Source organism: Mastacembelus armatus, chromosome 1, assembly GCF_900324485.2.
Source record: "Mastacembelus armatus chromosome 1, fMasArm1.2, whole genome shotgun sequence".
Lineage (NCBI taxonomy): Eukaryota > Metazoa > Chordata > Actinopteri > Synbranchiformes > Mastacembelidae > Mastacembelus > Mastacembelus armatus.
The window spans coordinates 10653032-10668911 of NC_046633.1; the positions used below are offsets into that span (position 1 = coordinate 10653032).

General features: G+C 39.5%; 2 protein-coding genes across 2 annotated transcripts; both read right to left on the reverse strand.

Moving 5' to 3' along the window:
* On the reverse strand, nucleotides 1-577 carry LOC113128847 (glutamine synthetase-like; the record flags this gene model as incomplete). The annotated part of the gene is made up of 2 exons (XM_026304443.1): nucleotides 1-304; nucleotides 432-577. Coding segments are annotated over 2 exons (450 nt in total), but the record flags the coding sequence as incomplete, so codon positions are not given.
* Nucleotides 578-7627: 7050 nt separating this feature from the next.
* Nucleotides 7628-12031, reverse strand: chrna9a (cholinergic receptor, nicotinic, alpha 9a). Its single transcript, XM_026304434.1, has 7 exons — nucleotides 11831-12031; nucleotides 11501-11646; nucleotides 10240-10394; nucleotides 9939-10119; nucleotides 9145-9496; nucleotides 7916-8535; nucleotides 7628-7798 (listed from the first exon to the last, which is right to left on the reverse strand). The coding sequence occupies exons 1-7, from the start codon at nucleotides 11874-11876 to the stop codon at nucleotides 7628-7630; spliced, it is 1671 nt and encodes a 556-aa protein (XP_026160219.1). The 5' UTR covers nucleotides 11877-12031.
* Nucleotides 12032-15880: the final 3849 nt, after the last annotated feature.

Here is a 15880-nt window from a genome sequence, read left to right on the forward strand (position 1 = left end):
CTCATCATCATCCTCAGCTGCTCCCAGCAGGCAGGTTTCAGCCAAGGCCCTCATCACAGAGTAGGGGTCACAGTTGGCAGCAGGACGTCTGTCCTCCAAGTACCCACAGCCACTCCGGCTGACGTGGTCTGGGATGCGAACACTAACCTTACGAGAGGCTGTGGCTGTAGAGAAGCTTTGGAAACTGGATGTAGTAGATTGATTAGTGAGACGAATCATGTTGTCAGCCCCACCATGTGGATCGTAGACACGGAGGTGCTGAGAGTGACGCTTGCTCAGTCTTGCGATTGCTTCTTCAATGTATCTGTAACGTTGCAGAGAATGGATTTTATTTGTTCATCTCTTTCTAAATGGATATGTGTTTTACACCAAGGGCATAGAACTGGATTTTGGATAGTGTGTGTTTGTGTTAATTAGTAGTCAAAACTTACTGGAGTCCCCCTTTGCTCCTCATCTCCTTGGTGCTGAAATTGGTGTGACAGCCTGATGTATGTTTTTTTTCCTCGATGGGTGTAGCATCCAAGGAGGCAACAACCCCAAAGTCTTCACAGACACGGTGCAGAATGTAACGTATCCAAATATTTGTTTTGACCAGGCTTCACTTGCAACAGATACTGTCAGTAAGGAAGAGTGCTGCTTTCAAAGAGAAGCCTTTCCTTGAGTCTGGAAGAAAATCATGATGTCTACTCTCTCCAAAAGCTTCGGTCTTCACAAGATAGTCAAGCAGCACTATCTGTCTCTTGCCAAAGGTGCAGAGTGTCAGGTCACATACATATGGATTGACAAAGCTGGAGAAAACCTACTTTGTAAAACCAGGACTCTGGAGATGGAGCCAGCTGGAATCAGAGGTATAGTAGAAGACACTGATAATTTCACTTTAGAGTTAAAAATGTGTCTGATAGCATTATCATTGGCTTTCACAATTTAGAAATATCATACCTGATATTTTCCTGTTTCATATAGTTTTAACTTTTAAAATATTCATCCCTGACAGACGTACCTGAATGGAGTGCCTACTGGCCAGATGAGAAAATAACTGAAGTCGTTTTGGTCCCGGTCAGAATGTTTCGAGATCCTTTCACTCTTGACCCTAACAAACTGGTTCTGTGTGAAGTGCTTGATGGCAACTATGCACCTACAGGTATTAAACTAAGGTTTTAGCTGAGAACTCAAAAGTGTCACCTACATGAATGTCCACTCTGAGTTCTAAATTGTTTTTTCACCTCTTGCAGTTTAACACATACCTTAATGTTATTTCATGTTATTCATTAGACTTGAACTGCTTACATTTCAATGAAACCTGGAAAAATGTAGGTGTAGGTGATTGGTAGTATATTTTCAGACACACAATATATTGTGGTCTCTCCTCATTGTCCACCATTGTACTGTTAAAGCTTGCAGTCATATATGCCTTGTCATATTTTCTTGTCTTTGCTTTGGAAGCTGTGTGTTGGTGAAGATTCATCCTCTTGTAAATTTAGGGGTAGCTGGTACTCCTCTCATCAACTTCAGTGCTCATGCCTGCCTGACAGGCCCCTTGGCTATAGCTCTACGTCCCCTCCATTGGTCCCACCCCCCACTTTGAGAACCACTGGTTTAATCCATACATAGTTCAAAACCTACATGCTGTAGTTTTATAAAGGGCTAGTGCCGACTACCAGATGTAACTTCTTGGAGACTGGTCATCACTATGAGGCTGCCGGACATCCAGAGTAGACTACAAGCCAAGATGCTATTTAACATTCATATTTACCATTAAGACAGAAAAGCAGCATCAGTCTTCTCATCTAACTCTTGGCAGAAAAGTGGAAAAAAAACATATTTCCCAAAATGTAAAAATGTTAATTTCTTTCATTTTGTTTTTATTCAATACAGTATATTGTAATATTATTGCACTGCCATTCCTCTGTCTTCTACTGTGAGGCAAAATCATTCAGACAATATACAACCATGACAGTGCATTTTACATTTAATACCCCTTATTCCCACAGCTCGCTCTCTCTCTCACACACACATTCAAACATACAGTTGCACAGGACACGCTGCTGTGAATAAAAGCAGGTGTTTTGGTCGGGATAGAACCAGATGGCACCGCTGAAGTCAGATGACAGTTGAGGAACACTGAAATAGGACTCGAGCAATATCTGGTCTTTATTAATGGCAACAGGGTTTTGTTTGAATACACATTTAGTGATGGAGACAGAGATTCAGAAGCAGAAGGCGGGACTTGATAATCAGATTATCTCCATCATTTTAGAGAATTTGCACTATTTTAATGCATCTGCTGATTTAGGACACACGGGAATTACATCCATTTGTTTAAATTGCTTTCACACGGGATTGATTTGCTCTCTTTTGTTAACTAATAATTATAGATTAAATATAGAGAATTTAAAAGTCACAACACATATTGCCTTTTACATTCCATTCCATAATATAATTAAGGTCATAGCATACCTATGCATGTAAAACATAGCAGTTATAATGTATTTGACACAGTAAATACACAGAAAAGAGTAAATTTAGTTGCTGTTACTGTACACAGCATGGATTTCCAATGCTTTCTAAAGCTGCATTTAACCCCATCAGTCCCATCTCTTGCATGTATCCTGTCACAGTGGCCAGTGTGCTTCTTTTCTCTGCAGACTTCTTGATCGTCCCGCTGCGTATTTCTGAACATCTCTCATTGCTCTGTTTGTTCAGTGTGCAGATGTCTTTGTCATACTTCTCTCTGTCCCTCCGCAGGTACACCTCCAGCTGTCTTTTGAGGTTTCCTTCACGCACTTTTTGTTCCTCCATCTTCGTTTTCAGGAGCTTCAGCTCCTGCTGTAAGGCCTCAATTCTCCTTTTCTCCCCTTTTTGATTTTCCATCCATATGTGCCTTTTTCTCTGATTCTCCTCCCTCTCGCGTCTGAGTGTGTCCTCCATTTGCTTTTCCCTGTTCTCCTGCTCCCTCCTCTGCTCCTCAAAGGTTCGAGTGAGTTTATTCAGCTCTTTCTGCACAGTTTCCCTCTTCATTTCCTCTTCCTCTCTGATGGCCCACTCTCTCTCTATCAGCTGAAGTTCTCTCTCCCTCTCCTTCTTTTCATTTTCCAATCTCCTCCTTTGCATCTTCTCCTCCATTGCTCTTTTCATTTTCTCCTCCTGCCCAGCCTGCTCCTCTAGCATTTTAGTAACTTTATCAAGCTTCTCCTGAAGCGCTTCCCTCTTCTCTTCCTCCTCCTTACGTATCTTCATAATTCTTGCTATTTCTTGTATCTTCCTCTCCTTTTCCCTCTTGTCGTTCTCCTCCGTCTCTCGTCTGAACGCTGCCTCCCAATCTCTTGCCAGTTTCTTCTCATTCTGCTTCTTCAACTCCAGCATTCTCATCAGATCTTCCGTCTCCTTCTTGCTTTTTTGACGAAACATCTCTAGCTCTCTGTCATACCACTCTTTTATTTCTTGCTCCTGCTTCTTTTTTAACAGTTCCTCCTTCTCATTCAGCACCCTCCAGTCATCCTGGAGCGCCTGATTCAAATCCTCCACTGCTTTCTGGAGCATCCTGCTGGTATAGTAGCTTCCTTTATTATCTTGTGTCATTTTCTCCACCAAGGAAAGTAGCTTAGACACCTGCTCCTGGTTCTGGGAGTCCTGGTTATTGAAGACACAGTACCTGCCGCCACATTCAGCCACTAGCTCGGCCAACTCCTTGCAATCATCTATCATACAATGCTTCAGAGATGTCCCATTTTCCAGAAGATCTCCATGGGTAAAAACCACCACTGAGAAACTCAAAGCATGGGTGCCCATTGCCTGTTTGATCCACCACATGCACTTCTGATCCTCCTGAGTGAACCTTCCAATCCGAATGACTATGAGGAACGCGTGGGGCCCAGGGCACAGGAGACTAACACTCTCCCTCAGATGTTTGTGCAGCTCCTCTGGAGTCTGATGAGTGCTGAACAGCCCCGGAGTGTCCAGCAGCGTCAGTTGTCGCCCGCAAAATTCTCCACAAGCCTTGCAACAAAGCTGGGTGACAGACGAGCTCCTGGTTTGAGTATCAAACACTTTACAGCCCAAAATGGAGTTGGCCGTACAGCTTTTTCCACTGCCTGTCTTCCCAAGCAAAACCATTCTGATTTCACTGGAGGAGAAAGGTGACTTCCTTCCTAAAGAGACAAAAAATAGATAAGATTAGGTTATAGAAATAAGAAATCAAAGATAAATCACAACTTACCTGCACAGCTCATGTAGGACAGCTGCTTGCCAGCGGATAACATCTTGTTTCTGCTCCATAAATGAGCAGTGTGTCTCTATATAGATCCCAGCATTGTGGGTGTGTCTGCCCCTGTGACACATAAATCCCCTCTGAACTCTAACCATTGTCGTCACCATGTTTCTAATGTCTGTCAGTAGAACGCTTTCCAATAGTCTGTCTCTGAAACACTCAATCCAGCAGATCTTATCTCAGAGTAATCACACTCTCCAGCCTGGGGACGTGGTCCAGCTGAGGCAAAGATCTTGAAAGCAAACTGAAAATTAGGAACAGGGCTGTATGAATAAGTTGGTGTCAATGTTATCAAAGTCCAAAAAGATTTGGTTTGATTGCTGAGTCTCAGATTAGTTGTTATTTGAGAACCACCAGGGATCAGTAAATTGGTCCCTTCCTGTCAGTGTGGATGGTCTTTGTACAGACTGATGACATAAAAAGTCCACGTCTACTGCCATGCTAGCAGCTCTGTGAGGCACATAATCCTTTGAGCTAAATGCTAAGATACAATGACAGTGCTAAGACAATAACATTTAGGTATCAGGTTTGTCTTGTTCCCCATTTTCATATGTCAACATTTGCAAATAAGGCTTAGGCTGATGGGAATGTCATTAGTTCTAGAGAAACCGGACTAATTGTAATTTTAGCCTGAGCATTTCACTGGATGAAAAGTTAAAAGATTAAAAAGTCATTACGGATTCATTCTTTCGACAGCATGAATAGTGAAGTAATCCCATTTTTAACTTAAGTAGAAATGCCATAGTGTAAAAATACTACAAGTAAAAGTCTTTGTTTAAAGTTTTACCTAAATAAAAACACAAACGTATTAACAGCCAATTACACTTAAGTACCAAAAAATGACAAGGACCAAAAGCAAAAATAGTGAATGGCACACTTTAATTTTATTGTGTTTATTAGTATTGATGCATTATTATATTGATCTCTGTGAGGTTACAGCTGGTAAATTTGGAGAAAAATGTAACTACCTTAAATGCTTACAATTCAAATTACTTAACATACTAACTGACTGTGAATTTCCCACCAGTGATCAATAACACATTATGATTATAATGCGTTTTGTTTTATTCAGCTGAACTACTTACAGTGGCTAGTTATTGTACAAGTAAAGCACAAATACCTTAAAAGTCTGCTAAAGTACTTAGTTACTCTCCAGCATTGGTGGCAAATGTCATGGTTACCCATGTACTAGTTTATATATGAGTTTATCATGCCTGGTGTGACTCAGCTAGTACAGCTAAAATCTACACCGTAGTATTACTACATCTCCAGCAGTAACAAATGTCTGATGTCACTAGTCAGACAAGTTATTGACTGTTTTGATTGTGATGTGGTGCTGAGCCTCCAGGTCAGCCTGATGTCCATGCTTTGATGTCACAAGGACAAACTCCCAGAGATAATCAGAGTGGACTTAAAATCAACCTTTAATAATTGGGTTACTGTTTATGTTTTATCTTGTGACTGTTTAGTTTTAATCTGTTTTAATGTTGCCTGCAGAAATCTATGCAGGATATGCATATGTACTATACATGGAGTCAATATATGGGAACAACTATTTATAGAACTATTATAATAATCTTCAGCTTGAGCTGGAAATGTTTGGTTTGTCTGGTGTTGTTTCTCACACTGGAAATGACTGTGCCACAGTAAGATGTTTATTTCCTTGACTTAGATTTTAACTTTTTTTTTCACTTGGGAAATTATATCATCTAATTATGGTCCCTACTTGTTTTATTGTTACTTTTAATTTATGAAAAACACAGTTCATTTGAGGGAAAATAAATATCATTGTGATTTTTCATTTTGATTGAGAGACTTTTCCTAAATAATTTCTTAATAATACTTGTTTCTACGTTAAAATTTCAAAAAGCAAAGGGTTGAAAAAGCTTGCAGAATGTAAATATGGGACCCTTAAAATCAGTTCTTAAAATGTACTTTTCCCATTTACCTAGATCTGATTTTTTTAAAATTATTCTTTTCCTTATTTTAAATTCTTTGTCATCAAGACATCTACTGTGCACTTTCTAAATGGATCTATACATGTTAATATTGTTATTATGCATGGTCTTTCTTTCCTTAAGCCAGTCAGTAACTGAATCCTCTATGATTATCTGCCCTCTAGAGTCTCATAGAGAAACAGAAACTGCACCAGACTCACTTGCCCACATTTTAGCTTGCATTGAAATGCATAACGTTCTCTCTCTATATAGACTAGTGTTAAAACAAGTGTCTGTTTTCATCTGTATGACTATTAATACATAAACCAGGAGGATGAAACTATCTATATAAGAAAGCAATGATTTTGCAAGAAAAGCATTAGGTTCATAGACTATATATAAATATATATATATTACATATTTAAAAAACTGAAATGGACAGTTTTACAAAATGTATACATTCAACTTGAATAAGAAATCAGATTTATTCCACAAAGCAAAGTGCTGGGACAGGAAGTAAAGCCATATTTAATAATAAGATATAAAAGGTTTTTCCTTTACTGTATCAACTTGATTGTTTAACTTGATCAAAATGCATAGTGCATCAAGTGAGGTAGGCTTTAAATATGGAATTAAAAACTGGGGGATTTTATTTTAAGATAAGAAGAATAAACATTCACATTTTTGCTCCAGATCTCAAACTTACCGGTGTATGAACATCTAAACTAGAAAAACTTTTTTTTTTTTTTTTACCTGACTTCATTATAAGGCCATGCATGTTTTACCACTCGTTTACTGTCTGTATACTGTTTCGTTGACATTTGTTTCATCATCATTTTCATTAATCCATCCATCCATTAATTTTCTATACCCGCTTATTCCTTAACTCGGGTCACAGGGATCTGCTGTAGCCTATCCCAGCTCTCTTTGTGTGGAAGGCATGGGTACACCCTGGACAGGTCATTTTCATTAATATTTAAGGTAATTCTGCTGCTCTCATTGTACACAACTCTGGAAAATGGTAGAATGTATTGTAAATAATATAACGCCTATAGCTGGATGTCAGACTGTTAGTCCATCAATAATGGAGAATCCAAGTGCGATCTAGATTGTATTACCGCTCCACTGCTCTAAGACACATAAAAGCACATCTGATGTTAAACAATCCAAGAGGCTTTGAGATATTTCTCAGTCCTTGGATGTGTGGTTAAATCGATGCTTTGTGTGCAGTGACCTTTTCCTCTTTGTGTCCAAAAACAACAATGAACTTTCACCCACACACACACACACACACACACAACACAACACAATACTGACATATGAAATACAGTTGCTTTGCCAACAAAACAGGTCTGATTTGTCATACATTGTGTTAAAGGAAAAATAAGGTGACTCTTGATTAACACAGCTCCAGCAGAGGATGTCAGGATGCCTTGGCGATGATGAGGATGCTCATCAGGAAAACCATGACAAAGAAAATCCACATGAAAAACCTGTCCATCACTTTGGCAACCTTCTTCCACTCTGCCACCTTAACACACGTAGCTCTCTGCTCGCGGAAGCAGTTGGCGATATATTGAATGTTCTTCACCACCTGAGGAAGAGTGACATAGATTAACTGAAACAACCACGTAAAAGAAACTTTAGAAGAAGTGTAATCGGATATCTAGGTTAAGTAAGTAAAAGGAGAAATGGCACGCTGTGGTGACACCTGCTTATGTTGGAGGCAGGGACAGCAGCAGGGACAGACTGGGACTGAGAATTTCTCTGAGGGATAGAGAAACTGCTCCTTCAGCCCCCCATTCAGGTGCTGGAGGTTTTGTGGATAAGAAAGGGCCTGGTAATCCAGTTCATCTCTTCTGATGTGGTGGTAGTGCTGTGTGGGCTCTCGCTTCACCTCACCCCTCTCAAGTCTGGAAGCGTGGTTGTTATGGTTGTTATAATGATGATTCTTGTTGCTGACATTGCACTTTGCTGAGTTTCTATGATGCTTGTTGTGGTGCACACTGTGACCGTTGCTGTACTTATAAGGGTCACTATTGTGATAGTAGATGCCATCTTGAAAAGGGTCGTCATGGTAGCAGCCTTTATCGCTATGTTGGGTTGAAAAGGGCTCCTCTGGGTACAGAGGGGTCCTCTCGCTCTCCGGCGTAGTGCAATTCTCCCCCACCTCGTAAACAAAGAAGATTTTGGACATGTAGTCAATGATGAGCACCTTAGCCCAGTGAGGGACTGGCTTAGCCTCAGCACCACAGAAATGAATGTTCATGATGAAGATGGTGAGGGAAGTGGAGGCTGTGATCATAGTCATGGTAGCGATGTAGTACTTCCCTAGAGAAGAAAAAAGAGACAGCAGGGGTTATTTAACTAGAATACAGGTTTGCACAGATATGGAAATCTGTACTGCCATATATATCACAATATTGAGATGTATCCACCTTTTTTAACCAAGTTTTTTTTTTTTATTTCAAAGTCAAAATTGCTTAGCTTAGCTTCAGATAGAAGGCCATTTCCACCATAAATGTGACTTCCTTAATCAAAAATATTAGATACTAACTTAAAAATGAGTTGCTAAGTCAAAATGACACACTATGTCAAAAGTAATTTCCCTTAAAATTTTTTGACACTTAAAATGAAATGAAATTGAAATGTGTAAAAATATAAAATATTTAGCAGCATCTAGTGATGAGATTGCAGAATTCAACCTCATGAGCATCCCATACCACCCACAATCCTCTATCTATAGCCAGTTTTTAGTTTGGGCTACCGTAGAAACATGGTGGTGCAACATGGTTGCCTCCATGACAGGAGACCCGCTCCCTGTGTAGATTTAAAAGGCTCATTGCAACAGTTGGTATTTTGCAATGATTACACACTAATGACAGCAGTTTCAGTATTTCATTAATGAGAGTACAACTGAATGTCAACATTTATTCAAACCTATATAGGGCATGCTTTCTGCAGGAGGCATGCTCTCAGCCACCAACAACTGGAACACAGTGAGTGCCAGCAGCACCGTGACCCCAAGGGAAACCTTCTCTCCAGAGTCAGCCGGCAGGTAGAAACCCAACGGGGCAAGGAACGAGATAAGGAAGCAGGGCAAGAGCAGGTTGAAAATGTAGAAAGAGGAGCGGCGCTTGAGGAGCAGGGTGTAGGTGATTTCGGTGTAAGGGTCAGAGCAGCAGCCATACATCATGACGTTTCTAACTGCAGGCATGCCGTGGCATTCCCACTCCACATTCTCCACAAAGTCAGACAGGTCACCGCTGTCCATACCTAAACTGATGTCCACCTGGGTAGAGGACACAATAGGTGTAAGCAGTTTAGAGTTTCTGTACCACTAAAATAATGGCAGGGAACAAACAAATCCAAATCTTGCTCTGTATTATAAGAATTTTTTTCCCTTTTTTAAATCTCCTGAATATGTTCCAAGCAAACTGTTTCACCAAAGTATGCCTAAATATGCTGCTGTGTTTGGTTTGTGGAAGTGTTTTGTAAGGTTTCTATGTAGGATTTGATATTTTCTCAGCTATGCAAATTTCATGCTACTGGAATCCAAGCTGATTTAATTTAGAAGCCAAATTTGATTTGAATTGGTGTTTGATCACCAAAACAAATCACTTTTTAAAAAAGTCAATTCAAGGTTTTGAATTGTTTTAATCTAAAATATGAGCTGATTAAAATATGATTTACGGAAAATAGAAAGGTTGAACCTCTCTTATGCTTTCTCACACCTGGTTGCCGTTGTAGGTCCAGGAGCCAAAGGTTAAGTTGCATTGTTGCCAGTCAAATGGGAAGTAAGAGACGTCTACCACACATGTGCTCTTTGTGATGGCTGGAGAGTCCCAGACAATCTCTCCGTTATAACGCAGCTTCACATTAGTGCTGGATGGACCTGATGACTCCTCATCTGCTCTACACAGACATCAGGTGTATCACAAGTAGTGTCAGATGCACTTTTTAACCTTCTAAAATACTTTAACCTTTTACATTCGCTCTTTTTCTGTTTTTACCTCTGTGTCTCTTACTACTCACTTGTTGTAGAGGACGATATCTGGCTTCCAAACCAGGTCGCTGGGGATATTGATCATTTCTAGGTCATCATAGTCCTCTTTGTCCCACTGCAAGTAGGCATCATGCCAGACCTGCCTGATCCACAGGTATGTTGTTAGCACCTGGTTCCTTTCATCCTAAACACATATAGAAATATATACCGGAAGTGGTAACGTTAAAAAAGTACTATCAAATATAAAATATCATGTAGATTAAATGTTCAAAAAGCTCACAGACTTTCAAATTAAACTTGAAATTTGTTTTTTTTAAAAATCAATTTAAACAAATTATAGATACTGTAATTTTTTGCTGCAGTCCAGTGCTACTCTAGTGGCCTCTGGTGGTCTCTACTGGAATACCAGATTGAAAGGTAATGCTGTTGCCATGACCTTTTTAAAGAGCAACTCTAACAAGACTACATGTTACAGTAAATTCAACAGCCTCTTGAGGAAAATATGGGATGTGTGATATTATTTGTGATTAAAAAGAGGACTTGTCATGAGTCAGAGGGAGTAGTGCACAGCCTGGGAGAACATTTGTACGTTTTATTCTGTGGCTCTGGAGGAGCTTTGTCAAGTCGGCTCAGGCTTAGAGACCGAAAGCTTGAGTTACAACCTGGCGTTTGGCATTACACTACATTTTTTGCACTTATTTACACATATGAGTCGGTCACAATATTATAAACACCTTTTATAATTGCTTCAGGTAAATGAGATTAACACCTGTGCTACAGTAATTCTTTATCTTTACCGGTTAGAGAATTGTCCTTCCCTCTGTGATTTGGTATTATATGACAAACCTTTGCTCATTATCTACTTTAGTTCTATTCTTATATTCACTTTTATTCTAATGATTATTCTTTATTACACACTAGCCTGTTTTGAATTTTACGGCACATATTGCATGGACATATGACAAATAAAACCTTGACTTGAATTTGAATATTTCAGTGTAGTCATTTCATAGCTTTAACAAAGCTGTAGGATGCTAGTTCATTGTTAGGTTATTTGGTAAACCTAATAGTTCACCCTGCAATAAATCTAGCATCATGAATGCGATCATGTCCAGTTTTCACTCAAGCTGTTATAAGTGTGGAAATATGTAACCTAAAGATACAGAGGGGAGCATCTAAAGGATTCTTTTCTGTGGTTTAAGGGTCATATCTGTGGCTGGGGTATGCGGGTGATTTATCGCTAAATCTATGTTGTGTGATGATACGTACTTTAACTTCCTCTCTACTCACCATATCTTTAATCTGTGACAGTGTGATCTGCAAGGAGACGTTGAGGGCTTTGTCGGTGTCCTCTACAGGCCTCAGAGCATTGGAATAATCTTCCATCAGGTCTTTCAGAAGTTTGCGGGCAAAATGACCCTGGGCACCGTAAGACACTGAGGGGGCAAAGGCAAAACAGAGGTTGGATACAACACATAAAGATGTAGGAAAGGTTCCACGAGACAGGAAAAAAGATATTGCAGAAACTAACAAAGGAGCAGAAAAACAAGAAAGAGTTGGCTTTACAGAGACACACTTGTGTATGTGTATTCCATATAAACATTATCATGCAGAACTGACCTTGCACCAGAAAGTTAATCCAAACCATCAGTGTTGCCTTCTTCATTTTCAACCATTCACAAGCCAAGAGATCAATTATTGAGTACAGCACTCACTGAGACAGCCTGGGTCTAAATCCAGAGTGTCACTCTATTCTGGTCTCCATTCTCCCCCTGCTGAGGCTGAGTGAGCTGAGACCACAGAAAATTCTTGAAATCTTACATCCTGTCAGGTCTGAATGCTTCGCTAGTTGTTAGTCGCAGTTTCTCTGTCTCTGTCACTGTCACTGTCTGTGTGTGTGTGTGTGTGTGTGTGTGTGTGTGTGTGTGTGTGTGTGTGTGTGTGTGTGTGTGTGTGTGTGCGTGCGTGCGTGTGTGTGTGTGTGTGTGTGTGTGTGTGTGTTTGCGTGTGAGATCGCTGCTCTGAAACAGGACCTGGGGCTAGCTATCATTCACACAGAGACACTGCACTGCAGTATCACATAACACACAAGCACTGGGTGAAATGTGATGCCCGTGGCCCTATCCACTCGTGTACATGACCGCAACCAGCTGTACAACACATAGGTAAACACACTGAAAAGTACTGCATTACACAGCTAAGGACATGTGTCAGTCAAACACATGAAGTTCCACTTTCTTATCCACGCCCTAGTCATTCAAGATGAACACACACATCATTGGGGATGCGAAACATGTCATACACACTACTTAAACTACTCAAAGCCTCATGCTCAGGTGTCCCATTCTAAAGAGAAATATAATATAAATAAATATGAAGGAAATTAAGCTTATATGGTGATACGAGCAGTCAACTTGATCATATTTTAGATATTTTAGTAGATCATTGCTCATTTTTATTCTCTCTTTGTCTATAGGTTGTCAAAAACACCAGTAGCAGGCTAATTGGCCTCTGTAATATTGTTCAGCAATAATTACACTTTAAGATTTAGAGTAGTTTAACAAGCTCATTCACAGATTTTTTTTTTCCACAATATATTTTTGTATCATAGAGGCATATTAAAATAAATGAACTTTTCAGGTTTTTGAAACAGAAAAAAAAGTCAGATTAAAGTTGTGTATTTAAGGAACATTTTAAATAATACTAATAAAAATAGTAATACCAATATTAAGAAAAATATTTAAGCAGTATTACTGTTATTGGAGTTAATACAGAGATGTGCACCTGAAAACAACAAAGTCTCCATCTTGAAAACAAAAAACATGTGAGCAGGGAGAAGGATGGTACACACATTGTATCAGCAAATGACCTAGTGTGTGTGAGTCGCTGTTTCAGTTGCTGGATTTGCCTGTAGGTAACTTTACAGCTTCAGTGTGTATATTTTTACAATGTATTGTCTGGAAATGTTTGATAATTATTTTCGGAAACTGCAAGAAGTACAAGCCCCCATTCCCTGTGCTGTCAGTGTGTCAAAGTGAAGGGTACTGGATAGTAGACGAGTTGCCGGTTAAAGTTTAGAAGTACATAATTATGTGTTAGTTCAAGTTTTAGTTTTTAGTATGACTTTTTATATACAGTGAAGTATAAGTAAATATGACCACTGATAAATATTCAAAGGTCATTCAAAGGTTAGAATAGAATGTGGGTTTAATCACTATATTTGTAATATTTACAATATAAAAGAAAGTTTTTAACATGAAACCCATTGAGAGGCCCTGTGTTGTAATTTTTGCAAACTTATATGAAATTTGCACTGAAAAGCTGAAAATTAAAACATCACACTCATCTTTTTAAACTATTTTTAAACTCATAATTAAATTTTCATTGACTCAAAAGTAGATGAGTCCTTGAACCTTACACAACTCTATCTGTCTCACAAAATTATTGCATCATACAGTAACAGTAAGAAATGTTACTGACATTGTTTTACGCTGTTAATCTGCAGAATACAGTGCATGGTGATATGATGTGTTAAAGTGTCATTGAGTTTCTGTGGTACTGAGCATAGGACAGGTGTTTCCTGTGTGTGTGTGTGTGTGTGTGTGTGTGTGTGTGTGTGTGTGCGCGCGCGCGCGCACGTGTGTGTGTGCGTGTGTGTGCCTGTGCCTGTGCCTGTGCCTGTGCCTGAAAAGGAAGACCGTGTTGATAGTGTTGAAATAGTGTTGTAGCAGCATAAGAGTCAAATAAGACCTTTTGTAAGATATGTTTTGTGTAAATCTGTGTGCAGGGGTATACATATGTTAAGTGTGTGTGTGTGTGAGAGAGAGGAAGAGAAAGACAGATGATCGATTTGTATGCTTAGCATTGAAAATAGCTTAATACAGCCTATCATATGCAATGTACAAACAAAAGAATCACTGTGGGAATGTGATTAATAATTAGGCACACAGTGGGGGTGTGTGTGTCTGTGCAGTGAATGAGTGAAATATGGGGACAGAGTCTGAGTGAGAAATACACAGAAGTATACTCTGTCATCTTTGTCTTGCCTGGGCAGCAAAATAGCATGTGTTAAATGAACTCAGAGATTGTTAACTTAACACTAAAAAGTGTTCTTATGTTTCCACTGTCCACATTTAAACACTCCAAAATCAACAGTGAATTAGTCCCATAAAGTATTGTCTATTTGGCCATAACCAGACCTGCCTTAGTCTCCTGCATTGTTGACAGCAAACTGTTAATAACACATCAATGAGCCACATTGTTTCACATGTGCCTTCATAGTCTTTTTTCACTACAGACATTTTACCATCGTCACAGACAGAACAGTAGACGTGTTAGTAATAACATGAATGATGCACAAATTTCATTTAGGTGCTTCTGGTTCAGGGTCTTGGTTCTGTCTACTGTGAAAAAGAAATGAACACCACCACTGTAATCTGAGTGCCAGAGACTAAAACTAAAAGTAATGAGAGAAGGGCTGACATGTTGGTTTTGGTTTCTTTCATTGGATTTAACTATCACCAGACTTTTCCTTTAACGTCAGCAGTTTTGAAACGCTATCAATTTTATAATCGGTGCTGCCGTTTTATAAGGCAACCGGAGTGTGAAAATATACATGAAACATACGTAGTAACAGGCTGAATAAAACTGATCTGCTGCACATATCAGGAGAATTGACTATTGACTGTTGCCACTGTTGTCAACAAGCATGCATTTTTATTTGTCCTAGCAGTAAAGGCACAGCTATGGCTTAGTAACATTAATGACAGCTCTCTACAATTTAGTGGGACTAGTGAGCCATGTCAGCATACCAGCATGTACAGTATCAGACCGCTTTTATATCCATCAGTCCACGGGCTGGCACCTATGGAGCCTATTCTAGCTGCTGACATTGAGTGAGAGTGGGGGTACACCCTGCATAGATCGCCAGTCTATCACAGGGCTGCCCTACAACAGTAACATGTAAATGTAATGAAGCCCGTATTGGTACTGTTAATAACATCTGCTCTTGTATCGCTGTGAGAAAGGACTGTTTATCAGCTGCTTAGATAACACATGAGAGGCCCTTGAGAAAGGCTCTTAAGAAATAAGTATAACCCCTATCTGATGACTGTGAAGTAACTCCACAGCTACTGCACATCTATATGCCATGTATAGTGTGTGTGTGTTTGTGTGTGTGTGTGTGTAAGAGAGCACAAGGAGGATAAGGCATTGTGGTAGTTGTGGGAGAGAGCACAATGAGAGATGAAAGACCTGACCACAACAGGAGGCAGACATGCTCATCTCTTAAAGCATAATAGCATTTCTCTGTCACCTATAATTTATGATGTCGGTTTTTTACCACATGTCAGGTGATACACTCCCATACGTATAACTTGTAAAATACTAATAATTTTGGTTTTTCATAGTATAACAATAGTGCGTACTACCATAGCTCATTAATTACAATGCTTAAATGCTCAGAAAGTAAAAGAGAAAAAGAGTTGATGGCCATACAGGGACTTTGATGGTGTTTACACCATGTCCCGGTGGCCTGAGTGCCCTGTGTTTATGGTATCTACATGACTCTGTATTATGAGTGAAGATGTATGGGTAAAGTTGTATATGTAAGGACACAAGTAAGTGTGTTTAAGAGACCAAATGAGTGTTTCAAAAGGGAATGTCATTGTG

Bases quoted from the DNA above. Each gene is read 5' to 3' on its own strand.
- chrna9a (XM_026304434.1), bottom strand. From the start codon at position 11,876: ATGAAGAAGGCAACACTGATGGTTTGGATTAACTTTCTGGTGCAAG. The intron at 10,395-11,500 runs GTGAGTAGAGAG...ATATGTGTTTAG, and splicing joins TGTCACAGATTAAAGATATG to GATGAAAGGAACCAGGTGCT. The intron at 9,497-9,938 runs GTGTGAGAAAGC...TCCTCTACCCAG, and splicing joins GGACCTACAACGGCAACCAG to GTGGACATCAGTTTAGGTAT.